We start from the raw sequence: 27729 nt of genomic DNA on the forward strand, positions 1-27729 counted from the left end.
CCTTTTCCACCATAAAGCTTCAAGAGCTTTAGGGTCTTGATCATGTGATGCTACCTCAGTGCATCTGTATCACCTACAGAGAACAGCAGAATTGGCAAATGGCTGATTTCTGCTACTAATAAAAAACGCCCATCTTTTCAGCTTTGTTATCAGATAACTGAAGAAGTAATGTTTGAAAGATGATTAAAAAAAGCGCCACCTTAGCTGTTCAACGTATCTGATATTACACAGAGATATTTGTATCAATTTTATGAAGAACTTAAGAACATTACAACCTTGAATTCCTTAGAGAATAAACTGCAACAGAACATTTACACATTTAGAAAACTTTTTTTGCTAATCATTCATTTAAAACAATAAATCTTAGAAATAGTCCTGATAACGGTCAGAAAGCCAGCAAACAAGTTAAAAGACAGAGGAACAAAATCTCCGTAAAAATGTTTTTATTCCTTATCAGTGGAGACTGCATATGAAAAGAGGATCTACTGCAAGCTTTTCAACAAAAGAAACTGCAAAAATACAGCAATCCTCCTAAGCAGCAGAGATACCGGGGTATCCTGTTCCAGGGGCAGAAGAGTGTTATCAAATCCATCTTCTTGCCCTCTGGCAACACAGGGAAGTTAAGTTTCCAGCGAGAGGCTAAAGAATTTTGTCAAGAAATGCCACTCTGAAGCAGCTGTCCAAAGGCCATGTTTCCCCCTGCTCCTCAGTCTTCATCCTCATCTTTCATTTTCTTCTTTTTCTTCTTCTTTTTCTCTGTATTCTGCAAACAAACAAATGTTGCTATGAACAAACCATAATGGAGAAGCAAAGCAACACATGTAGCTAGGCAACCGAGCTCACACTCAAAGCATCACAGCAGCTGCCACACTCAGCAAAGCATAACCCAAGAGAGCACAACCCTTCCTCTACCGCTAATGTACTCGATGTTTACAGCACGGTCGGGCCAGCGGACAAGAGAAGCTGTGCTGTCTGCCACACTGCTCACAGCTCAGCACTGTGGTCAGACTGCTTCAGGCAGCATAGCTGCCCTAAGTAGAAGGGAGAAAATGAAATCCCACGTTAAGAACAGGATTTCAAAACGGAGCAACTAGTTTGGTTTGGTCTCGTGCACTCTACTGTTGCTTGGAGGCACTAAATGATGCTTCATCAATTCAGGAGGTACAGCCTCTGCTCCCTACAGGTCTTAAACACTAGACAGATGCCTGTGGATTGGCACTAAGGGACACCCTCTGCTCTAAAAAGCATGTAGAAAGAGAGAAGAGACATGAGGCATTAGCCACAGATTTCCCAGACCCTATTTTGTAATGCAAATATTCTTGGACATCACAGTCATGAATATAATGAAATAAAGTTACTATAGCAAAACTGTCCTTGCATACTATGGGTTATACAGATAATAATGTTTTCCCCCTCCCTCCGTATGTTTTGTAGATAATCCATTCCCATAAGGGATCAGGTGGCTGTGCAATTCTGCCTCACCTCAACCGCGGGGCCCACCTCCTCTTCTTCAGCTTGTTTTTCCTTATCCTTTTTCTTTTTCTTCTTTTTGACAGGTTCATCATCTTCTACAGTTGTCTCTTCTGTATCACAGAAGGAAGCAAAATGAAAGGCAGGTTGTCAGTTAAAAGTGTAAAAGGCAAAAGGAAAAGCTTTCTATGAGATGTGAGAGGATGCAATGATGATAGTACAGATGCAAAATGCTTAATACCACACCACTACTACTTTACATCTCTCTACACCTATCTCCTCTTCACTTTGCCCTTATCTACTCCCTGCTATAATCAAAATATCCAACTACCTAAGACACAAGTGACAATGTTCAGACAGCACTATACGCACCTGGTGCAAACACCACTCCTGCTGCTCCCAAAGTTTAAAGCAAGCTTACGTATTTTCATTTGTCTGCCAAATTATCTTCAAGTACTCTTTCTGAAAACAGACTGTCCACAGTTTGGTAAATATTTTCACCAGCATCGCAAGAGCAGTGGAAGGACTCTAAAATCCACATTAGAAATGTGTTCAGCCAGCAGTAATTTGTTCACAACTGATTTCCCTATCTTGACATTGGGAATTTGCTAAGAAGCAGACCGGTTTTCTTAACAGTTTAGACTGGCAAACAAAAATCTCTTAATGCTGAGCTAACATAAAGCATTTAATGCAAAAGCAGAAACTCTTTCCTGTCCTGGAAGACAGTAATTCAATTATTTACATAAGCTGAGAGAAATGTTAACCTAAGGGAAGATTTACTAATGCCCTCTTATTTTTCAGAGCTATTCGTCAACAGCTGGCCTATCTAATCACAGTGGTAAAGGCACCATGATTTACCACTCATTTTCTAGAAAACATACCACAGTCTTAGGAATCTCCAGGTAAAGAAACCAAACAGAAATAATTACTACACTGACAGCATATGCAGTAGCCAGGCTGTTACTGGAGCATACCCAAGTTAAATTTATTTGCACAACTGAGTGCCGGATACCAAGTTTTCTCAGTATGTAGTACTCATCAGCAAGTTCATGACGTAGCAACCATTGTCCTTCAGTAGCTACAAAACTGAGATGCTGAAACCAGTGGTGTTCATGGTTTGTAAATTTTGCTGTACTAGAGGTGTGACTCAAGAAGTAATTTTCTCACTGTACTCCCCAAAAAAATGAATCAATTTCATTTTGAAGCACATTCACTTACCACTTACCAAAAAGAAGAGAAACAAAACCAGTTGTGATTATAAAAACCGCCAAACACACAACCTGCTAACATCTTGACTGTACTTTGTCACAAGATTAGTTCCTCAAGGCAGCAGAAGGATTATGAGAGTCAAAAATGCACTTCAATCTTTGCCTCAGACAAAAAAATTGGCTTCAGGGTAAAAGATTTCTAGACATGTCTAGAGGAAAATACAGCCAGCTAACACATGCAGTTTTCTGACATTAAAAAAAGCCAGAAGCAAAACAGCAAAGGATTCCAGATAAAGGAACCGGTAAATATAATTGTAAGTGGATTCTGTCATACACATCATTCACAGTGAACAGTGTGCAAGCATAAGGCATTCAAAACACGTGTAAAAGTAAGTCTCCTCACCTCCCTATGTATAACATAGGGAAATAAGAAGTAGCTGAAAAATAAGCATGAACTACATTAAAGCCATACAGCACAACAGGAGCATACGCGTAACATTTTGCTATGCAACACATTTTCACTCAGCTGGATTGATAAGCTATGCATTTTCAAGCAAAATGTTGGGTGGTAACCTTGGAAAAACAACTTCTTGTTATTACCCTACATGTCATTAAGTCTGACACACCACGCAGCGGAACCTGTCGCAATTTACAACCGCAGATGATACACTGTGGACTCATAGGCGCTGTCACTTCTCACAGCTAGCGGCAGACGCCTTCCTGAAGATTTCAGTTCTGCTTTCTAGCAAAGCTCATCACAAGTCTTCATGTATTTGTACCCAGGCAGAATGAGGATAAAGGCTCCAGGGGTGCTGGTCTTTCCTCTCTGGGTGCTACACTTCTAAGTCACTCAAGCCCAGTGGGGTTTCTCTGTGATACACAGCAGCTGACAAGAAAGCCAACAGCTCTTACTGTCAGGCACCGAGGCACAGAAAGAAGCACCCAGAAGAGCAGTTTGATTGATGGCCCTGTGCAGTGCTGGTGATCACCAGCAATAGTTCCACTTACCCATTTTCCACCAGTTTTCACTAAGCTTTTACACACCAGCCTGATGTACCCTCCCTCCTCCACGATTCTCCACGTGTACAGAATCAAGTCACATTGCCTATCAATAAAGACACCGTGTCACGATATTGCTGTCATTTAAGGCTTTGTGTCTTGCAGTGTTCACTTCATTAATTTAAGGTGGTATTTCTCTTTTCAAGAGAGACCTTTCCAAGTGACTAGCCACTACTATATCCTGATGCTTAAATGCAAGCTGAGCACTTCACTGGGGGCACTGGCTAGCTCTGTTGGTGGTATGCATTCTGTCTAGCCACATTCAATTCCAGAGACTGTAGTCACAAAAATACCTGTCCTATTTCCCTTCCCCCACCATTAAAACATGTTTTAACAGACAGCTCCTTAAGTGGATTATAACTTGTTTCAGGTAGTATCCTTCCACTTGGTTTCTTTTTAGGTGCAAAAGGTAAAAGTGGTTTGAAGTCATACCTCACTCCCAAACCCCCGGCAGTTCCTGCCCAAAGTCCTGCCGTACCCACACCCCAACCAGGGAGAGAGAAAACACCAAGCATCTCGTCTTGCAGTAACCTTTACATTTCAGGCTAGCGCAATTCAAAATACTGTCCCGCTTTACAACAAATACTAAAGCAGTAGTCTGACACATCACTTCTCAGTGGCAGCTTCCCAGCTTATTCCTGTCCCTTACCTTCCTCTTGTAATACACACTGGATCAAAATTGATCTGGCTGAAGAACTCCTTTTTTTCCCTGAAGAATTCCTTTTTTTTCTGGACTGCTTTTCCACTACTCCCATTTATCATGCAGCTGCACAAACAGCATGGACAAGCAGGGGGGGAGAGACTTCTTTTACAATACTATGTCTGGATGTGTAATTTCTGACCAGGGAAAAGCTTAATAGAGCACTTCATCAAAAGGAATAGAACTAAGAACAGCAGAAATTAAAGGCTCATGCATGTTCAAGTGGACATGCAATGTAAATCTTAATGATGGGACCTCCTCTTCACTCTTCTATGTATTATGGAACTTACTGAGCTACTCCAACTTCTTGAACCACCACCACCCCGCCTCTAGCACACTGTGTAGTCATACGAACTATACCAGAAAAGAGCAAGGTCATGGTCTGTCTAGCCTGTGTCAGGGAAATCCATGTACTTTGCTGCGTGGTCAAATACAAGAATTTGCAAACATGGGGCAGTGATATTTTAAAGGGTTCAAGAGGACAGGCTGAAGGGATTTTCAAGGCCAGGCTGGATGGGGCTTTGATCAACCTGGTCTAGTGGCATCCCTGCCCATGGCAGGTGGGTTGGAACAAGATGATCTTTAAAGGTCCCTTCCAACCCAAACCATTCTGCATATGGGTGATACGAGATAAATTAGCTCTCAGAAAACACTTCTTCCATAGCCTGAAGCAATGGCTACAATTAGTTCTAATACCCAAGTAGCCAAATAAAATGACCCAGTTTACATGAAGAACTGGGAAAAGACAGGAGCTACGAACCACACATCTGAAGGATGCCCTACTCTTTCAGGCAGAAAAGCAACACATCTGAATCCCGTACTTCAGGTCAAAACAACCAGCAGATTTCAGTAGTCTACAAGTAATCTCAACACTGTCTACTGCTCATATAATTCTTGGTAGCTCAAGGATACCTGCTAAGCTGCACCCAACCCCTAGATCAGGAAGTATCAGTGCTCAATAAAGCAAAGGAAGCAAACACAAGCAGGTTTTGTGTATAAAAGCATGAATGATTAAATAGTATCTTTATGAACATAAACAGCCTCTTCATTCTGTAAGAGACCAGGCTGGAAATTAATGTAATATATCACCTGTGAGCAGCTTATGTCTATGAGATGTCAACACTTGCTTTGATAATGCAAGGGAAGCCCAAGGGAACAATTCTGAGACTACAGTAAGGGAAGTAAGTTCAAAAGATTATCAAAAGCAGTAGCTGTGAGAACACCCACATTCTCAAAAAACTGAACGGGCAAAGTTCAAGCCTCCAAAGTACTCATGTGTCCTTGTCTCATTATGATAAGTACAAGAGAACAAGCTGGGGCACAGATCTCAGCTTTATAGCACAAGGGGTTCTCCCTCTGGTGTAACTTTAATTCTCAGCTAAGTTTAAGTTCCTACAAGTTGCTCGATCCATGAACACAGACACCGCGAACCAACTGGCACGTGAAAAGATCACACCTCAGCGTCAGCTGAGCATGGGGAGGTACAGAACCAGCGTAACTACACTCTGACATTTGAGAACACAGAAGGGCAGAAAGGGAAGGCTCTGACAGCCCTCACTTGCTGCAAGCATGGCTGGCTGACAAAACTTGGGAGTAGCTCATGCCCAGATCTGGCTCAGGGTCTCACCGAAGTGACTTAGAGTCATCTTCCTTTTTCCTTTTTTTCCCCTCCCAAGTTACACACCAGCTACTCCACTGTTATAGCAAGTACTAGCCATTTAGGGGTGCCAAAGTGCACACTGGAAAGAAGAGAGAGAACGCTTCTTAAAATGAACCATAATATAAAACCAGATTATTTCGAAGTCACAGTCCAAAAATCTTTCTTCACACAGTAACTTATGAGAGAAGAAAAGAACAACTGTGGCCATAGTTCAGTTTTAGCTCTCCAGAGAATAACAATTTTTTCATGTGTTATGTAAATTCAGACTGAAATTTCCAAGTGTCATTTCACCTCAAATTCTGACCTTCAATGCTTATATGTTGAAACATGCCACAGAACATTTCTATACAGAATAAAACAGTATTCTTTGAAGAAAACTGGGCAAGTTCTGGTTTTACAGAGAAGAGCTTTTTTGTCTTCAAGATACTGAGACCCACTAAATATGAACCCACTGATCAAGAAATTCTACAAGAAGAATACGAGTAGAGTTTTGTTTCAAAATGTTCTTATATGCTTACAACTCTTTAAAAGCAGATATTTAAAGAAAACTGACTGCAGTCTGGTGTCAGTCCATAAACTATAATTTTTTTTTTAATTACACTATCGTACCCAATAAGAATAACCAGGTATTGTGGCTGGCTTTAAATGTTAAGCCCCACCGCACGATGCACACAGCAACATGCCAGCAGCACAGATGCAGCAACTAACCTTTCATCTCTGCTTTGAACTTCTTTGCTTTCACAGCAACCTCTGCGTCTGGTTCTTCCACCTCTTGAATTTTGCGTTTCTTTGAAACAGCAGGAAGCGTAGAGTCACCAGATAGGTCAAATATTTTTATTTCGCTGTAATGAAGAAAAGTCAGTTTGAGTAACAAAAAGAAGATAGAGCCCCCAGGTAAGATCCTGCGGTTGAACATAAGATTTCCAACACAACCTCCTGAGAACACTTGCAAATCGATCTTGCTCAACTCACAAAGCATCTACAGGTAGAGAGGCCCTTTCTCCAATACATGAATGGTTCATCAGTAACCATGACTACAGAAGATACCCCACAAAGTACAACTGTTGGATCTGAAGAGAAGGTACCAGTTAAGAAAGAGTTTAATTCTGGTTTACATCGGTTCAAGGCTCTGCAGAGCACTTAAATTACCCATTAGATTGATCTCTCTGCCACTGAAAGCCTTCTATCATAGCTGTGGATGGTCACAAGTACATAGCTCCTCACAACTTGACCCATATAAACGTACCCTAAGGGTAATATATATATATATACACACACATAGGATCAGAAGTAGCTTTACTTTCGCTTTTTCTTCGCTGCCCCTCCACCATTACCTTCACAGGGCACAACTCACAAGGCAGGGTAACGCTCATCTCTCTATCACTTGTATCTCCGACTTTATGGGGCATGCGAATACCTAATCTGTGTCTGAAACTGCCTCTTCTTGAGCACTGCATGCTGCTTTGTTCAGTCCCAAGCTCCTCTACAGGCTACAGAGGAGCAACCATGCTGAAACCCAGTGCTCTTTAGTTAGACCTTTTCAGGGGCAGTTGAATCATCTAATCATAATGAAGCAACTTTTTTCTTACTCATTCAGAACAGAATTCCTATTGAAGGAAGCTGAACTATTGTCCCCCCAGCCAAATACTGAGCAACCAAATATCTCTAAAATAGGAATCTGAAGTAGCTACCTTGCACAGATTACAAAAACAACTGAGAGTAGTGACCAGACTGGGAAGCCCGTGGTGATGCTAACAGATGGTACAATCAATTCATCCTCTAAGTATCAGAAAATATTCTTATGGGTCTGAACACTGTATATTGCTTTACAGAAATTGATTACGCAGGCTCTTGCAAACAGTGGACTCTGCTTCAGTTAAACCCAGGCAGGGGCTCACTGGCTTCCTTGTCATTGTCAAAATACTACTAATAAATAAAAAAATTTAAAAAATAATAAATCTGCAAATAAACATGCCAAAGACAGGTAATACACTCTCTCACCTCTTTTTTTGGAAAGCATACTGAAATACTTCACTGGAATCTCACCTCTAAAAAACTACCTCACAACTAACTTCTGAAGCATTACTTTGATGTAGATATTTCATACAGGATCCATAGTTCCATACAAGACTAAGAGATTCTTGCCAATCTCCTTACAACAGTAGTTTAGCCCTTCAAACAATATCCATAAAGCAGCAGTACTGCAATTTTTGTACTACAAGAACAGCTTGACAGGGACTGAGTCAGTTTCCCTTTTACACAGCCAGACTAAACCAAACAGCCAGGAATTATCTGCAGTCTCTCCCCCAAGCCTAGACACATTTACAGAGCATGTCTAACAGTAGAAACATGCCCTGGCAGGAATTCATGACTCCTCATTTCAAGAGGTCAAAACCCAGCATGTATGTTGTCTCCCCAACACCCTCCTTCCTAAGCTACTGCCTCCTTATATGCCCCGATGCTTCATTTATTGACACTGTCTTTTCAAAAGCTGCTCCAGAAATCACAGCCATCACTACACTTTGAAATGCCTAGCATATGGAAAAAAAAGTTACAGCTAGGCTTGAAAAATATGTTTGGGGACTGCAGATGGGTGCAAGAGTGCTATTTTTTCCTCACAAAACTAGCACCCAGCCCTGGTTTTGCTGAGCGGTTGCCCTCTCTACATCAAAAGCTCGGCAAAATAAGCAGGCCAAGCTAAGCAAGGAGCCTGCAACCAAATTAAGTGAAAAACCCACATGTCACAGCTCAGACTAATAATAACCTGTTCCAATCCTTAGATGTTCAGCTGTCCCAGTTGCAATTTACAGTGTCACTTCAGGCACCATAAACTGCTCAAACAGTGTCCAGAGTACAGACCCTCTACTATTTACGATATGTATTACTCACTACATACAAGATCTAAACAAGGAGATGAGGCTTTGCTTAAAACAAGTGTTTTTTTCTTTTCTAAAAATAAGACAAGACTAAGACAGCTTCCATGTCAAAGAAACTAATTCAAACTCCAATTTTCTCAAATTTAATTTATTCAGACATGCGTTAAGTAAAGACGCTACATATTAACTCTCCAAACTACTCAGCTTTTTGGGCTATGATGATAGCATCTAAATATACTTGTTGTCTGACGATGTCAGTAATTTACTATTAGAAAAATCAGAACTGTTTCTCCAGTTCAGTGGCTTTGCCACAACAGTAAAATGTGGGAAAATGGAAATTCCTATTAGCAATGGGACTTGTCATCAGTGTTTAAGATAACGTTTTCTGGATCTTAAGTCAACTCAGCCCACAACCAAAAGTCTTCTCAGAAATAAAAATATGAAGAGGTTTTTTTATACTCAGCCAATCTGAAAGGAAACACTATTCACCTCTTGTTTTGATACTTGTCTGTCCTGGCCAAGGCTTTTCCAGTGCCACTTATTCTTCTTATCTACAAGAAAAATTTAGGAGTGAAAAACAAATTACTCATAATGAAAACAATTCACAACACGAGTTCTACAACTCGTGAAAGGAATAAAAAATGGGTTGAAACTCGATGATCTTTAAGATCGCTTCCAACTCTAACCACTCTATGATTATTGGTCAAGCTCTTGTGTACGCGATGAGCCTTACACCTGGGAGCAGAATAGTGACAGAGAGGTAACGTGGGTTGAGAAAGGCATATGCCTTTTGAATATTGCTCTTCAAGAGCCCAATTCAATTAAAGAAGTTCTAGTACTGGATCAAACATACCACAGCCACATGACATACAACATCATACCTCTACGTTCCCAAGACCAGCTCAAACTTGTGTACTTTCTTTTTTTGCAAGGATAACTGCATGTCAGGGCAGGTATCACCCTACGGCTGGCATAAAGCCAACATTAAAACTACTATACAGTCCACAAACTGGACTTGCACTTGCACTGAATTTGTACTTGTCAGGTGACCAGTTTGTGTTTTGGTATTAATATGTCTCCTTGCTTTCATTTCCATGGGAAATATCACCTCCCATTAAGTGCTCAAGGAGGAGCAGGCAGGTTTTTCTGGATTTTTCTTTTTTTGTTCTAGCGATGCCAGTACTACAGCATTAGTATCAGATCTCCTAGCTTGGAAGACTGAACCTAGTCACCATTTACAACATCACATGCAGCAGGCATGCCACCTAAAAGACGAAAGTGAACCTTCCGTTCTCCCAGCATGCTGTGCCGATGGCAACAGATGGAACAGCAGGTATAGAGAGGCAGGATATGCATTAGGTGATGGGAGAGGAATGCAGCAATTTGCAGAATAACATCTTGCTTTAGCTACAGAGAAAGCTCCTTAAGACTAAGCATCACCGGAGTTCAGATTTTGGGGAACTGTGATGGAAAATACAAAGGGGGGAGAAAACTCAAATGCGCTCTCTTCTAAGGTAAAGAGAAAGAACCTAAGAAGTACTAAGCACATCTTTGCAATTAACACAGAGATGTAGTACAATGTAAAGGTACGATCAGAATCAAGATTTTTTAGCAAAATGTAAATGAAAAGGGGCACGTAAACAGGAAAAACTGACATACAAACAAATGGATGTAGCCAGCTTACAAATCCTACTATTCCAGCCAAGCTTGTGAGAAACTACAGAAAAAGAGTGACACTAGATCACACAACTGAGTGGAAAAGCAGAGCATCAGAAAATCATACCATGAACAACACTGTCAGCTTCATGCAGCGCCCTCCTAGACTTACCCCTCTCTCTTCCAAAAGCCTCAGTCTCGTCTCTACTTTTAGTCTGTTCTCAGCTCCCATTTCAGCACTGGTATCCTCTCCGAGGGCATCGTAACGAATAGTCAAGGCAGTCTTAGCTGCCAGCATTCGAGAAATCTGGAAAAGCCAAAAAGAATATTAAATGCTAAGACTTAACGTAAGACCATGATTCACTCTAATCTGGAAACCATATCCACAGACAAAAGAAAAAAGTAACCATTTACTAGCAGTATTTAGTCCAAAAAACCAATTAGTACATCATTCTTTTAACATTGAAACACTGTTAATGCAACATCTTATTTTCTTGATAGAGGGAAACATCTGAGACAGCAAGTTTGTTATACATATCCCACTCTACCCCAACCTTTACATCAGGTTAGTTTGAGGTGTCATTTCCGCCTGGATAGCTTTCTCCACAATTGAACACACGTTCATCCACCTGCATTGTAAAAGCCTAAGGTCTTTAAAAGCAAGTCACAAAAGCTACTACATTTAGCACAAGAGTTATTTTCAAGTTACACTAAGTTAGCCTCTAACAGCTTAGCTTACTATCATGAAGAAGAAAGTAGTAACATACCCATGACAAAGCCAGCAGGAATGCATCTGTTATTACTCAGATGTGTTGAATGGACAATCCCACTCACTTTTTCAAACAGGAATGAATGACATCCAAAAATTTGTAGGAGAGTGGCATTTTCCATGTAACCATGAAGCAATACAGTAAAGCAAGCCCTGGAAAGAGCCTCATTGCGGAGCTCCAGACATCTCATCAACCAGACATTCATGCTCTGGAAAAAGCCAAGCTGGTAAATGATTCTGCAACTCACCTTTCCTTTGTTTTTGGTATTGGTTTGTCCCACTAGTGAAGCGTGATAGATAAGGCCAAATTTAGGTGTGTCTCGTTTAGTCTTCAGTGCTCTGAAGAGTGCCTTCTCAGCACCCAGCAACTGAACTGTTGAAGCTGGATGTTTTGCCAGATTCAAGAGGGAACCTAGAAGGAGGTGACACCACAACAGTAATTTGTCAGAGGTGCAGCTAGAGAAGCAGGAGGCTAGATTCCTACATTATTCAAAAGTAGGAAGCTCAGAGCCATCTATTTCTATGAGAGCTGCTTCATATTTATTTCCTGAGGGACAGATAAGCCATTTCAGTCTTTCATGCTTCAACTAACTGTGTCTTAGTCTGATTTCAACAACAGGAAAGAAGGCTGACTCAATAAAACATGTTCCACTGGAGTAATGCCTACTCCTGACAAAGTCTGGCAGCAAGAATGTGTCATCACAGAACTGCAGCATAGATAACTGAAATAAGGCTGCTACCTTCAGCCAGTCTGACTATAAAAGCCTAATGCCAGTTTGTCAGCATTTTACCTCCGAAGTGACTGGACTACCAGCAGGAGGCTCAGCAAGTGTCTCAGAAGAGGTAGTGACTTAAGTTGCCCTCATATTCCAAAAAGAATTCAGGCCAACTGAGAACTGCATCATCACAGACTACTACCAAGCTCATGCTGGTATTCTCAGATTCCTCAACAGCTACCTTCCCTCCCCTTTACCATGAGATTGTTCATCAGGGCCTTGCATAATGCTTTTAGCTGACCAGCTCCTCAGAGAAAACCTCTGATGAGGTCATCTGAGCTTTATTTACACTGATCAGTGTAACCCACCTGCATGAGCAATGAGCCTTGCTCCAACCAGTTCGCCCACCATGACAGTGAGATTAGGAGCAATGGCCATCATTCTGTTTTTCAGGTAGTCGTACAGCTGTGTCCGATACTCAGAGATTTCAATCACCTGGCACAGACAGAGTTGTGTTAGAGGAATCAGTATTAGCTGACCAACAAATACTAAGAGCTAAATATATCAAAATGCTATTGCACTGCTGAGAATTTCAATAAAGGAGACTAACAAAATGCACAGAGGGCCCTGAGCCAGAGTTACAGAAAGCTTTATATAGGGCATATTCCCAGAGCAGAGCTCCATCCATGAAGTGTACTGGATCTGCATTGCTCATTCCCTTATGCAACTTATTTTCTCAGCAAAGCTCCTGATAAAGGAGCTGACAACATGCCAAAGACAGCGAAGTGGAACAAAAATACTTAGTAAGGACATTTTCTTTAGGACAAAACCCTGGAACATTCAGTTTTCACATAAATCTTTGCCACCATTCTCTTGAAATGGGATAAATGCTCTTTACTTGTTCCATACAAATACACACAATTAGAATGCACATAAAAAAGCAGCCTGGTCTAGACCAAGAACAGGAACTCCTAACCCTGCCACTCCCTGGTAAAGTCACAAAGGGATTCAACTGGCACCACTTAAGTCAGAGGGGGTTCACATACAGTCCAGATGAAAGCAGGATAGGGCTCCTAATTCTTCTGGGGCCTCGGTGCTCCACTTTTAACCCAGGGTTTATCACCTAGCTTCAAAATTGACAGATTAAGAGGCTGTACAGTACCATTATCTCAATGACTTAAAAGCACAATGATGTCAAAATTCCACCCAAAAGTAAGACTGCCACTTTTGGAAGACTGTGCAGATATCAACAGTCTGAGATGGCTCAGATGAGGTAGTGACTGTGCACCCTCATGTCTGTACATCAGGAGAGCAACAATATAGGAATCATCACTGCCATCACAAGTGCATTAGCAACGCCCTGGGAAAAGCTCTCCTTGGTAGAAGAGGCTCCGATATGGCTAACTAAAGTGGAGTTCCTATTGCTATTCATCCACGCATACATACCTGATCACAGAGATGGATTATGTTGTTTATGTCTTCTTCTGATACTTCTGTCCCCATGGAAATCTCAGCAGCAGCCTTCACATCTTCTTCAATCTCCTCTGGTAGGATGTCAGAAACATCAGAGGAGGCAAAATTGGTTCTGTCTCCTGCGGGGGACAAATGAAAGCATGTTTGTGCTGGGGGCGAGATGAACTAGTTAAAAAAAAAAAAGCACAGAAACAGACGGCGATAAAAGGCCAAAATAACAACAGTGAGTCAAGTCTGCTGTCACCCTATTCCAAACTCCCAAAATATACGTCAATGTTCTGACTTTACATTTATGCTAGCTGAGAATTGTTGGAAATATTAACTTTGAAACTAGAAAAAAGCCCTTATTCTGTAACACCGCATACTTCACCTTTTCAGTAGCTGCTTGCTGAAAAATTTTCAGGCACGAGATTACAAAGAAAGAATTCCAGGAAGCAAGCAGTCATTTACCACTAACCAAACCTATGTGATTCTTCCTACAATTGGGAAAAAAGCTCCCTTAAAACCACAAGTCTCTCTGGACTGCAAAATTCATTATTTAAAAAACAAAACTGAACCCCACAAACAAAACAAAACACCAATACAAAGCACATGCCTAAGAGGTGAGGCAAGTGTCCAACATATTATAGCAGTCATTCTTTCTGCTCTTACAAATAATTATAGCAGTTGTAGTCTCCAAGAACACCTACAAAAAGGCAGCAATTCTCTTTAGATCAGTTTTTGGCAGCTAACTTCCCAATTGGTCCGCTGACTAATTGTGATTCTAAAAAGATATGCTGGTGGTCCATGAAGAACTGACCAATTATATGGTATTAGCTTTCTCTTAAGCTTCAAAATGGTAAATTGCACCAACATACAGATGCAAGCATACACTACTTTTCTCCTGGCCCTGTTCACTCTGCTGCTGAAGGTAGGATTGTATACAGGGTCACGAGTGGCTGGTTTACAAATCAGTGCCATTAACGCACTGCATACTAACATGCAACATTCTCCAGGCTCATGCTTCCTTATTACTCACCAACTTTCCGCACACATTTACAATATGTTAGGTTATCTGTGATGATTTTGCCCAGTTCAGGGAAGTGCCAACCATACCATTCCCTACAGCGCATGATGTAGTTATTCAGTTCTTTGTCCAAGTCATCAAGAAGTGCTAAGAAAAAGAAGAATGGACTTTTTTTCTAAAACTGGAAAACTCTCAAATCAACAAATTTAAATAGTGTAAAGGGAGATAAACTGAAGTAGTTTATCCCAATAAGGACTGGAATGAAACATAAGCTGCATTAGAAGTTTTCACTTTTCAGAGAACTGCATAATCCCAGGCACAAAATTATAGAAACATCAGAATTCCCATGCGTGTGGCCTGAAAGTTTCATCACTGGGACTGCCTCGGACAGGCTCCTTTAACAGCTGTAAAGCACATTCCCCTGGAAGGGGAGCAGCAGCCAGTTATTATTCCTCTCAGTCAGCCAAAGTGCTACACATAAGATTGATGTAAAACTCAGCCATCTAATAAACTTTAAGGAAAAACATTTTAATGGTGAGAAACTGATCTTGTATTCAATTATTTGATTTAGAAGATTGTATTAAGACCTTTAGTTGCCATAATAGTATAAATATACCTAACACAAATTCATCGGGCTCACTATTTACCAGATATGACCAATAACCAAATTTACAACATAAGAGCATAACACCCACAGCATATATTGCTACAGAGCCCTGAGGCTAAAATATTTCCCATTAACGCAATACCAACATTCCCATCTGTTGTCTCAGTGGTAGTGACGAAGGAACTGATTTAAATCATTAATTTCAGCTTAACTATGTTTCATCATTGACAACAGTCTGGGAATTAATATTCCAAACAGGATTCCTCACCACTGCTTCACAGCAAGCATGCCGATTACGATGTGGATGTCTTCAAGGAAAAACAAGGAATGGGCTTCCCCAGCTGCATTTACAATTTCAGTCTGTTTACCATTAAGAAAGCAAGGAGATGGAATGCAGCATTACACACTGCAATGGGTTTCACAAACCTAACATAAGAGCCTCCTTCTACATTGCCCTCTGTGTAAGATACCACCAAAGTGGTCAGAAAATCCTGTCCTGCCCATTCTCACAACACTGCTCCGAAGGGATGCATGTTGGGAAGTGAAGTCCTCAGAATTAACACTGCCTGTATTTCAGCTGATCTCTATGCTAAGAAAAAGTGGACGTCAGTTTACTTTCATCACCCTAAAAATGTCCCTGCTTGTGGAAACCCTAGCAAGAAAACACACCATATGCCTAGCTGAACACCAAGGCCCAATTTACTGAAACACGCTAAGAGGAAATCAACAGCAACACTTTTCTGTAACCAATGTAAAGAAGTCAGCTCTCCTAAGATGTATCCATTAATAATTTAAGCTCTAAAGATACTTACAAATTGCCTGGATAATCATGGTATCTACTTTGTCTGGGCTGAATTTCAACTTGTATCGGGAAAGGCTGAGGAGACAGAAATACAGTTTTATCAGCATCCTGACATCCCGCTGCAGAGCAGCTCCTCACCTGCTCCTATTTTACATAAAATAGCTGTCCATACATTCATTCAAACCAGCTCAGTTTCATGCCACTTGTTGCTCTCCCCTGCGGCCAGAAGCCACACTGACACAAGTTTCACAACAGTTCCAACATGTGTACATGCACGTAGCCCACAAACAGAGTGAAAGGGAAAGTTAAGGCTATCTTGCAGCAGACTGAACATGAGTGCTGTGGCAGGAAATTGGCTGTTGGTTTCTTTCTGCATGGTTCCCCACAAAAAGTATTTGTCAACAGCACTTCCAGTTCTGCAGCAGCTGGAGGTAATCCACAAAACCGTACCTACTCAGTAGCAAATACTAGCAACTCTAATGTAAAGCAACACAAGAAACTTCCCAGAACAGATACTCACTGTCTGAGAAAGACCATTACCATCTGGCTTTAATGCATGTTCAAAATTTCTCAGTATGCTACATTAAAAGACACTTTGATATCAACGAGGACTTGCATCTTCAAAGTCCTTTTTCAATATTAATGCCCATTTTCTAAGCAAACATGCATCTATGTTTAAGTAATTAGAGACCTGCTTTGCTGTAGCTAACTTGCCAATGGCTCATGGACAGAACAAACTCATGTTAGAACGACTGCTTGACCCCATGCTGATCCAACAACTTTATAGTTAATTGCTGCTCCACTAACCCTAAAAGGCAGCAATAGCAAGATGGAAAGACAGCTCTGCCTTTAACATTTACATCATGTATTCTATGGGTATTTATTCTGGCAAAAATCAGCAATTCATGTCTTCACCTTGTCTCTCAGTGGCAACGGAGTTTTAAATGACCCAGTTGACTGCTACAGAGACATTTCCAACCAAATCCTGAAGTACATAACATGCAAAGGAAAGCTACCAACTTTGGGTGAAGATGAAGCCTTTCCCGAAAGTGTGGGTGCAAACTGGAAAGCCCTTCATTTATAAAACAAGATTTCAGATACAAACGTGCCTTGATTTACAGAGTATGAGACCACATCACATACTCAGACTCTTGAAGCAACACAGTGTAGCCAAGGACACAGGAGTGAGACAGACATGGGATGAAATAGAGCTCTTCTAGGAACCCACCTGTGCGCCAGACCCAGACACATAGCTGCCATCTCTCGAGAAGGGAGGCCTGTAATAAGCCCTTCAATCTGCGAGCGAATTCCTCTCATCAGCTCTGTAACCATCGGGCTGTGTATACAACTCAAATTCAACTTGTCCTGCAGGATGGAAATCAATGGTCCAAAGTCAGGCACAACAATGACATTCCTCTACCCTTCTTCCATCTCATTATACCTGGTTTTCCCACTGCAATCCTGTGATCACACAACAGTTTCAGTCATTTTTATACTCAAGGTAGTGATACCCCCCAGTTCCCGCAGAGTAGCAATTCCAGTTTGAAGAGCAGATTTCTCTTATGCTCCACCTGCTATGCAGACACTGGAACTGAAGAGTTGAGACTTTGCAGTTTTCTAGAAACAGTTTGGCCACAGAGAAAAAAATTCAGAGGTTGAGGGTGGGTGCTTTGGGTCTTTTTCAGAGAATAAAAACAAGTAATTAGTTCAAAGTCCTTGGTATTATTCACTTTAACACTTAATTCTCCTCATTTTGCAGCTTACATCAGTCTCCCAAGACAGCAGGAGGAGGTGGTCAGCAGCAAAATTGCTCTCTGGTGGAACAGGGAGCAATCAGACAGGAGATGGGAACACGGTATTTGACACCTAGGAGACACTGAAGAAAGCAGTCTACCTCTACTGTACTCTTCCTTGCTTTGGTAGGCAAGGACTGAAGGTCGTGCACAATTGCTTTAGACTGAAGAAGGCAGAAGATGCATACTCCCAACAAGACCATAAGTCACCACCCCGCTATCGCTGAGGAATAAGCACGTCTGCCTGGCTGGTTTCTTGTTTGGTTCCCATCTCCTCACCTTTTTTTTCTGGATGGCATTATTAGGAAAATCAATTTTTTAATCTGCAGGGTTTCTAATCAATTTGTAAGAGAGAAGTCAAGCAAACCTGAACACCTCAGTGCACTTTTACCATATCATTCACTTGTGTACTCAAGACATCTTCCCAGTATGCATGCAGTACACATTTGCTCACAGGATTAGGTATTTTCACACTGCAAACACAGCATTGGCAGCGTAATCTATTGCTAACATTGTGAAATCTCTGAAAAATTACTATAACATTTCAGTAGCGCGAGACAAAAGGAAGAATGGCAAAATCAGTTATCACCTTTATGACACCTCCAAGTTTGGCATCCGCTACAGCCAACTGTTCATGGGCATCTTTTGCCACTATCTTCTTAAGAATTTTCTTCAAGTTCTTGCTGAGCTTGCCTTCTACAAGAGCTGTTGATGCTGTATAAAACAAAAAGACAAAAGATGCAGTTTCTTTCCCCTCCTAGAACCTGTAAAAATAGTATTCCTGACTTGGTATTTTTATTTTAACTGCCCACAGTAGCTGCAGTGTGAGCTGCAATACTACTTCGCCATGCAGTGGCTAAAATTGAAATAGAAGAAAATTATATACTTGCTCCTTTGGAGGTCTAAATCAAAAGCCCTTCTCCCAGTTGCCTCTCCTTTCTCCATGTGGTTTCAGTTCTATTTCTGTCAATTTTGTTTGAGGATTTCTACAAAGAGTATGCCATATGCTTTAGATACATGTTTAACATTTCCAAAGGCAGGGTTACATGGGAACACTTTGTGTATCATTTAATTAACAAACCATTTTCCAGGTCCCTTAGTCAGCAAACATTACATCCTAAATAGAGTAATGGCTTATTTGCATCCTCCGATGATGATAATGTACTATCTAAAGCCCAGCAAAGAATGATGCCAAACACACTGACTGGGCGGTCAGACATGGACTTTTTTAATACAGCATGTAGACTGAAGAATTTTAAAGGGACATTCTTCATTCTCAAGTATTAATAGATCTGTAAAAGCTTTACAATCCCACACAATGTATTTTAAGCAGGCACTTATATAACTCTCTTTGCAGGTCAGCTCTGTGCTCCACTGAACTTCTGTGGTTGATGCAGCATTTTCATCACAGTAAATAGAGCAGAAGGCAGTGATTTTTGATTTCCAGAACCTGAATGAAATGTAAGGGTAAAGCCTAAGCACCCTGCTGACTTTCCTCTCAAACTTTCTACAATGGAGATTAAGTTTCCACCTTTCAAGCTGGCCAATAGTTTCTAACGCACTTAAAACATCCACATACATAGTCTTTCCTTCAAAATAAATGGAATATAGGTAGGCTGAATAATCTCTCCCATTTCAGATAAGTAAACCTGAAGCAAAGTAGTAGACTTTTTTTTGGGGGGGTGGGTGGGTTGTTGTCTTCTTCTGTGAGGGTGGTGGGTTGTTTTTTTTAATCAGCCTAACTGTATGTGATCTGAATCCAAACCAATGCAAACGCAACATAATCCAAAAAATATGCCAGGGAGAGGAATATACAGCAGCTTCAATCTCAGTTGTTTCACTTGCATGACCTCTATTCTTGTTTCCTTAGCTTCCTTTATAAGGTATCCCCTACCACATCAGAATATGAAGATCCATTCTTTAGACCTGGAATATCCACCTAGTGATGTCATACAGCATATTCAGCAGTAATAGTCACACCATTTCTGAATGACTAGCTAAAACATTTATCATTTCTGTTCAATCTAGTCCATAGCATCAAGCATTTGTGTGTTGAATTAGTAAAAATTTTCGAATACAAGGCTTTCCGTTTTGTTTAAATGCCTGAATTTCTTTTAAGCTGAAAAAACACGGGCATAATACATGTCCACAAAACAAGTGCAGTTGTAATAATATAGGTACTCTGATATCTGCCTGTTGTCTCAGTGGTAGTGACGAAATGTTGGCTCAAATCAGTTATATTCAGCTTCAGCAAGAATCCATCATTGACAACAGGCTACATATATCAGTCAAAACCTTCCACGTGGTGCTCATTAGTGAGCTGCTTGGGAAATAAGCATGGTATGAAAAGAAACTAGACTTCATTAAATCTCTACTGCACTACAGACTGGATGGATGGCCTCATAAAGCAACAAACACAATTGACTTTGAAAAATTTGTGATTTAAAAACTACGAAACTGAGCAGGGACAGAGGTGAGTAATGAGTGAACTAGTGCATGACAAGAATATTTTTTTTTTTTTTTTTTTCTAAGAATGGTGTCAACTCACTTACCAGCAAGTGCTTCTGTTGTGTCCTGGAATTTTTCAAAGTGTTTCAGCTTTACTCTACAGAAGAAAAATACAAGCGTGTAAACAAATGTATATAAACCAGATGCTAGAACCATTTTGGTTTTTTTTCCTGCCTCAGCTATTATAGTTCCCCTCTTCTCCCTAAGACTGCAAGAGAGCAGAGTTCAGTATCCAGACCCTTCAAACAGAACCTGCTGATTAAGTTTGAGTCTGATGTGACTTTTCAGCTGGGTCCCACAAACTTTATTTAAAAAAAAAAAAAAAGGAATTTTGATTTAGTATTTCTAGGACCAACATAATCAGAAAAACTTAAGCCCCCTTTTGGTTTTGTAGTTCATATTTAAAGACAGGCATCATCCATTTAAATTTCAACACTGCACCCTGATTAACTAGGTGTCACTGCTGATTGACTGGTGATAGCATCTTCCCCACTCATCTTCAAAAGGGAACCTTCTGCCTCTGTGGAATGCACAGCCTGCACCACTCAGATTTAACACGTTTTTCAACGAAATGCATCTCCAAAGACTTTAAAATCGAACTGATTCATTGCCCATGAATCCTCAAGTCCTTCCTTGTAATTAGATGTTTGAGTAAAAGTTCTGAGCTGAGCTTAAACAAACAACAGAAAATTCTTCCATGCCCTAACTGTTGACCAAAGCCAAAAATCATACGGACAGTGTTTAACCACACTGTGTCAGATCCTTAGGCCCAGCTTCCCTCTCCCCCTCACATAGCTTCTTAACTGTAACTCTAGATATCAACACCACAGACTATCTCAATCCAGTAAATTCCTTGTCAGGGACAGGCATTTGACTAATCCCAGTTGTGATTAACCACTGCTCTTTGTGAGTCAAGTATCTGCAAAGGAAGCAAGGTCACAGATAAAGCTGAATGCTTGAGTTAAGCATTCACAGAGCCCAACAGAAGCTCTAGGCTTATAACGATGCCTCTTCAGAAAGGCAGGAGAGACAGGAATTACTTTGATCAGAGTAGAGATCCATTAAGAGCCACATCCTGTCCAGCAAGTGGCCAAGATGATGTTTCCAAGACAAGATTAACAACACTACAAACAGGCAGATGTGGGATATTCTGGCCTCTTCTCTAAATACTGTTACAGAGCGGGATAAATCCAAATCACAAGGCATAGCTTGTTCAGAAGTATCCATTATAACCAAAGCTGGTTAGAAATCTTCCAATAAAAACAGTCTAGACAGACTTGGAAGGAATCCACCATTGTCCCCAGCTTTAGGGCAATTTGCTAGAGAGGCCAACTTGGTCAGTGGACACTGCAATCCCTGTGCAGCTACACAGTGGTGCTAACACTCACTGATGGCATGGGCAACAAGACTGACTCTCAGTTTACAGTGATTCACATGCTGTTAGTTCCAGCTAGATTAAACTTTTCTTTTTAGTAATTTCCTGAGAGCACAAAACCCTGTCATTTCAGCCAGTTTCAGCATTACAAGCTTGGATGTTCTTGTCAAAGCATCCAGATCTCCTTAAAATATAATTCAATTTTTTGCTTCAGCGGCACATGGTAATGACTTCTGCAGCTTAATTACACTGCAAGAAAAAAAAAGTTATTTCTTTCACTTAGATATTCCATTTTAAGTTTCTCTGAGCATCTAACTTCATGTTATCATTGTTCAGAGCTTCTAGGTTTTAGAATACTGAAAAATAAAAATCAGTACTTCCTGCTGAACCTCAGATGTACATAACTATAGGCAGTCCTGTCCTTCCAAAAGCCAGGCTACTATCCCCACATAAAGCTGCTTACATTTTGTTGGCTTTTTCAGGAGTTTCAAATTCTTTCCATAAGCTGTCAACTTCTTGAAGCTTCTTCTCATTCAGAACCTGTAGAAAAAAACAAACACAGAAGACCCACACAACTATATTTAAAGCACTTTTGAATGACCTTCAACCCTGAATTCAGCAGAGAAGACCTAAAGCAGTGTATCCAGCCACTGGAAGTTAATACTGTTCTGTTCAACAAACTTAATTTTGGTGATCTCCAATTTCATCGTTCTCTCTCAGCAACTTTATCCTACTTATATACACACAATATTACAGTATTTTTACTTTCAACTGAATTACAGAAGTTGCTCAATAATGGCTGGGTCCTTCTGCACCTGCACATCAAAGCAAAACCCTCTCCTTGTTTATCAAAACTGGGCTTGCTCCACCTCCTCTATAGGACTCATTCACAACCCCAGTGACCCAAAACCAAACCTGCCACTACTTTGGGAAAACACAAACATGTCTGGGATGCCTAACAGGAAGGAGTGATCCCACAAGTTATTTTCATTAATCTGAGCTAGCCCAAGACAAAAGAGAACAACTCTATAAAGATGACTTTTTCACCACAGTTTGGTAATCAGCTGTGCCTAAGAGGCAGCAATGGCTTAATCCCATCTCTGTAGAAAGGGGATCCCCTTCAGCTTTTAAACAGCACAAGAGTAACAATTATACCCCTAGAGCCTACACACATTTCACAAAACACAGCGTACTGCAAATTCCTAGAAAAGCGCTCAGGGGAATAGTATGGTCAACATATCTTTACAACATTATGTTCTTTACACCTCACTCAAAAATCTTGCAGTTTTGTCCCCACAACACAAATACAACATAGCTGCAATTTGACTTGGTGCAGTGCAGAAATCATTCTTGGGATTATGAGATTTTGCTCCCTTGCAGATTTTTAAACCTAGGTCAAAGGAGGTTGTCTTTTTTAAGCTCAATTAGTAGCTGAGCAAATAAACATACTAACTAATTTCCCACAGGACTCTGAGGCACAGAAAAATCTTGGGGCAGCTCTTCCTTTCCTCAGCCTGCTGATTCTTTGCTCCAATTCATTTCTCCCATCCCCAGGCCTACAGAATTTTCAGCATCTATAAACAGACACAGATGCTTAGAGAAAAATACAGACATAGAAGCTCCTAAATAAAGGTTACATAAAGAAATTACATGCCTATGGGTATTTTGTATCCCACAAGATACTAAGACTCACTGGAAAGTCTTCTAAGACCTAGAACATGGTTATGCCCTGTTTGCCCTTACTATTTAGACTGTTTGCTCCTCTGATGAGAGTAACACCTGCAAGAGAATACCTGAAAGCTACCCAGCTTGAAGAGAACAGCAGTTCTTGATCACCAAGGCAATAAGGCAGAGCACAGTTATGCTAGCAATGGACACCTATGGGCACTGCTGAAAAGGTAAGTGGGAAACCATGACTGTCTCCCAAAATTCAGAAGCACAAATTCTGTCCAACCTTCAAATAACTAGAAAGGAAAAAAACCACCCAACCAACACCCCCGCACAAAACCCCAGCAGTAACAATCTTTAGAGACTGCTTTAAAAAGAAAAAAAAAAAAGCGCTAAATTCTGCAGAGAATATTTTGATACAGATTGTGTAACAATGACACAACTTTGCCACTTAACAGCTATCCTGTCTAGGAAAGAAAAGCTATATGATTGAGCACCTTGACCTGCAGAAGTGCACTGCAGCTGGGGCTCAGCGCATCTGGCCTCGGCAGCTGAAAACAGAATCAGCATAGAAAACCAAAGCTTACATCAAAACATATATTTTAATAAAATACTACTTCTGCTCAGCTCCAGCAGACAGTTTTGACCTCTCCCAATCAACCCAGACACCATTTGCAGCCCGCTGTCTTTCCCAGCCTCGGAACACTGCTCCTTGGTGCCTGGTGCCCTCTAGCTGCTCTCACACACATCACAGCCCGACCCCGCGCCCCAGGGTGCTGCGACACTTCTACACACGTTTCTTCCTTTCTCTTTATGCCACTCCTCTTACCTTTGCCTGATGCCTATCCTGCTTTCAGAAATTAAAATGTGGGTTATTTTCAGCTCCTCCTGGCTCCTGGGAAATATGAAAAGGCCTTGGCTTACTGCACAAGAGATTTGAGCCTACTCAAGTGTGGACATCCAGAGAGCAAAACATCTCCAGGGAGATTGCTGTGTAAGCGTGTGGGGGGGGGAGACACGGACAGAAGCTATCTGGTTTTAGAAGTATTTCTGTCTTTCCCCCGAAGCTTATGTCTTGAACTCCTCCTTGCCTGAATTGCCCAGCTGCACCTCAATGAAGAGGAAAGGTTTCAGGGCAGATGAAGTGAACAGAGTGCTCTGTAGAGCACCAAGTAGTAGTTCTGCAGCAGGCCAGGGCAAAAGAAAATAGCACCTTGCTTCTCTTTGCACCTGCAATTTGCTACAGGCTTGGGGAAGAGGGGCTGGAAAGCTGCCCTGCAGAAAAGGACCTGGAGACATCGGTCAACAGCCAGCTGACTACGAGCCAGCAGTATGATCAGGAAGCCCAATAGTATCCTGGCTTGTATCAGGAAAAGAGTGGTCATCAGGATTAGGGGAAGTGATCACTCCCATGTACTCTGGCACTGGTCAGCCCCCACCAGTTTTAGGCCCCCCACTACAAGCCATCGAGGCGCTAAGCACATCCAGAGATGGGCAAAGCTGGGTTGTTTTCGTCTGGAGAAAACGAGGCTGAGGGGAGACCTTATTGCTCTCTACACCTATGTGAAAGGAGGTTGTAGAGAGGTGGGGGTTGTCTCTTCTCCCAAATAACAACCAATAGGACAAGAGGAAATAGCCTCATGTTACACCAGGGGAGGTTTAGATTGGATATTAGGAAAAATTTCTTCACTGAAAGGGTTATCAAACATTGGAACAGGCTGCCCAGGGAAGTGGTGGACTCGCCATCCCTGGAGGCATTTAAAAGACAGGTAGATGTGGCGCTTAGGGACATGGTTTAGTGGTGGTTTTGGCAGTGTTAGGTTGATGGCTGGACTTAATGATCTTAAACGTCCCTTCCAACCAAGACAATTCTATGATTCTAAGCTAAACCCAGAAAAAAAAAAGCCTGAAGGGAAAAAATACAAGTGTTATGATAAAACTCTAAGAACAAGCTGGTAGAACCATGCAGGCATCAACAACGAAGCAAGAGAACAGGCCGGAGGGGTGCGCGGCACGGTAGCAGCTCTAGTTTAGACTTGTTCAAAGCACCACGAAACTGCAGCCTTTGAGGCACCTCACCAGGAGGCCGGCAGAGCCCTGCGGAGCGGTCTGTTCCTCCCAGCGCACGTCCGCAGCTGAGCGAGGGAAGCCGGACCACAGGCTACCCCTGCAGGCAGGCTCACCCCGCCCCTGCGCCCAGCCGGCAGAGGAGTCCCGCGCCTAGAGAGGCGCTCCGGCCGGGGCACCCCGCACAGGGAAAGCGCTGCCTGTCTCCCACGCACACTCTTCCCGCATCCACAAGGTTTTGCTGGAACATCAGCCGCGAGGGCACAGCCGGGAAGAGACAGGTCAATACGCCCGAGCCCAGAGACTCCAAAAGGGGCACGGCCACGGGGCGGACGCCCTCCTACCAAATCCACCTCTACGGGCGGGAGGAACTGAGCGCCACGGGTGATGCTCGGCACCGAGGAAATCCCCCTTCCTCCCCCCAAGCACCTTCAGACTCCAGCTGCAGCCCCTTCCCCGCCACTCTTTACCGAGGCCTCCCTCTCCACGCGGCCTCTTCGCTCCCACCCGCCCAGCCCCGGCGGCACCACACAGAGCCACCGCCAGAAGCGACTCCCTCAAGAGCCGCCCGCCGCGGGGGCACCCGTCCCCCCATCCGCGCCCGTAAGCCCCGCGCACGCCCGGAGCGCTCCTCCCGCCATCACCCCGGCCCACCCTTCTGCTTCGCAGCAGCCGCCCCCTGCACCCGGCCGCCCGCGCCTCACCTTGAAGATGGCGTAGCCAGCGGCGGTCTCAAACAGCACCAACATGACGGCAGCGGCAAGGCCGGCGGCGGCCCCGGTGGCGGGGGCGCGGCCACGTGCGGCAGCGGACGGGACCCCCCCGGTCAAGCACACGCGCGCGCCGGAAGAGGAAGCGGCGGGACGGAAGTGAGGGCACGGAGGGGCGGGAAGCGGATGGGGCTTCCTGCCCCGCGCGCGCTCACGAGCCACGTGGCGGGCGGGGGGACCACGTGGCCGCGCGCGGAGCCCGTGCGGGGACCGTTAACTGCCGCTACCGCCGGTCCTCCTGCCGCTCCTGTCCCCCGCCTTTGCGGCCCTTCCGTCGCCGTCCCTCGAGGCCGGGCCTGGCAGCGGCCCGGCGTCTTTTCCAGGGCTGGGCGGTGGCTTGGTGTGAGCCACCCCGCTCCCCGCCCTGCATCGCGTTCATGAAGGTTCGAGTCTCTTGGCGTAAAAAATCTCCCTTTAAGCGTTCAGGCGGCTGCCCGGCGGGGAGGGGGTCGCTCTGTACCAGCTGGGCCTGCGGCAACTGTTCACTGACTCCTGCATCCTTGGGAGCCGCAGGCCCCGGCCTGGCACCTCTCAGGCCCTGCAGATGCAGCAGCTGACAGTGGGCTCAGACTGTGACTGGAACTGGGGGCTCGGGTGCCTGTATCGGTAGTTTTTGTTTCCAGAGTGAGTCCTGAAGCAGGTTTGAGCTGGTGGCTCCCCCTTGGTTACCCTGAGTTGCATTGGGGTGCTGCATCCAGCCTGCCTGCAGTGCTGCCATGCAGCCCTCTCCACACACGGGGGTGGATCCCCTTCTGCCTGCTCCACTGTCACACCTCTGGCCTGTTCCCAAGGTCTTGTCTGCAGGTCTTCATACAGCTACAGTTCTTTTTTTTTTGTAAATAATTTCTTGTGACTAAGTGCGTTTATGTACATTTAAAAAGTTTGCTTCTCTGACAGAGAAGTGCCAAATTACATGCACTTAAAACATAAATTTTAAAGGCTGCTTGTTTCCGCACGCTGCTGCTGTGTCCTCTGGATACGGGCATTTCTGTTGGGGGAAGGCAGAGGCCGGAGGCAGCTAAAGCCATCCATTTGTGCCACCTACTGGTTTCTGTCTTGGCAAAGAGCGTCTTTGTGTGCGCGCTACTGCAGCTGACCTACTTCTGCGCCTGGGTCCGGGCCCTACTGAATAATTGAAAAGCTGTGTGCTAGTGGAGTACAGGCAGAAAGCGTCAGTCCTTGCCCTTATAATTTCCCACTTATTTCACATTGAGGGTTACCTGCACTGAAAACAGAGGCAGAATTTTTCCTGCCCGCAGGAAGGGAGGCTCCAAGCAACTCTTGGGCTTGATTAATATCAGACATTCGTTGCTGCATTTTATGCAACCATCCGTATGAGTCAGCACGCCTTCATTTCCCCTCTTGCTTCTCCTGTAAAGAATATGCTGGAAAGCCAGAGAAATCTGGGGTTTTCACACCATTCTTAAGATTTAATGTTTTTTAAAAGGAAAGACTTTGGTGGTTTAGATAATGTAACCACTTTTTTTGAAGTCTCACAACTGGTAATATTGCCAAAGAAATTATATTCAACTAGAAAGAGAAATTC

The 27729-nt window shown here is 42.9% G+C and overlaps 1 protein-coding gene and 4 non-coding genes across 6 annotated transcripts; all 5 read right to left on the reverse strand.

Moving 5' to 3' along the window:
* Nucleotides 1-427: 427 nt before the first annotated feature.
* On the reverse strand, nt 428-26254 carry NOP58 (NOP58 ribonucleoprotein). 2 transcript variants are annotated; one of them, XM_074146022.1, is made up of 15 exons: nt 26118-26254; nt 22142-22218; nt 20348-20400; nt 18385-18509; nt 17231-17367; nt 16013-16077; nt 14606-14740; nt 13561-13706; nt 12483-12609; nt 11647-11810; nt 10802-10936; nt 9463-9524; nt 6806-6939; nt 1483-1583; nt 428-763 (listed from the first exon to the last, which is right to left on the reverse strand). In XM_074146022.1, the coding sequence occupies exons 1-15, from the start codon at nt 26160-26162 to the stop codon at nt 707-709; spliced, it is 1563 nt and encodes a 520-aa protein (XP_074002123.1). In that variant the 5' UTR covers nt 26163-26254; the 3' UTR covers nt 428-706. The 2 variants fall into 2 exon arrangements, with proteins under 2 accessions (XP_074002123.1, XP_074002120.1); XM_074146019.1 differs by having other exon boundaries at nt 707-783; nt 1470-1583.
* LOC141463585 (small nucleolar RNA SNORD11) lies at nt 12228-12313 on the reverse strand. The gene has a single exon (XR_012463235.1). It is a non-coding gene; the product is annotated as a small nucleolar RNA SNORD11 (small nucleolar RNA).
* Nucleotides 13372-13455, reverse strand: LOC141463586 (small nucleolar RNA SNORD11B). Its single transcript, XR_012463236.1, has one exon. It is a non-coding gene; the product is annotated as a small nucleolar RNA SNORD11B (small nucleolar RNA).
* LOC141463583 (small nucleolar RNA SNORD70) lies at nt 15351-15438 on the reverse strand. The gene has a single exon (XR_012463233.1). It is a non-coding gene; the product is annotated as a small nucleolar RNA SNORD70 (small nucleolar RNA).
* Nucleotides 19985-20073, reverse strand: LOC141463590 (small nucleolar RNA SNORD70). The gene has a single exon (XR_012463240.1). It is a non-coding gene; the product is annotated as a small nucleolar RNA SNORD70 (small nucleolar RNA).
* Nucleotides 26255-27729: the final 1475 nt, after the last annotated feature.

This window comes from Numenius arquata, chromosome 3 (assembly GCF_964106895.1).
Source record: "Numenius arquata chromosome 3, bNumArq3.hap1.1, whole genome shotgun sequence".
Classification (NCBI taxonomy): Eukaryota; Metazoa; Chordata; class Aves; order Charadriiformes; family Scolopacidae; genus Numenius; species Numenius arquata.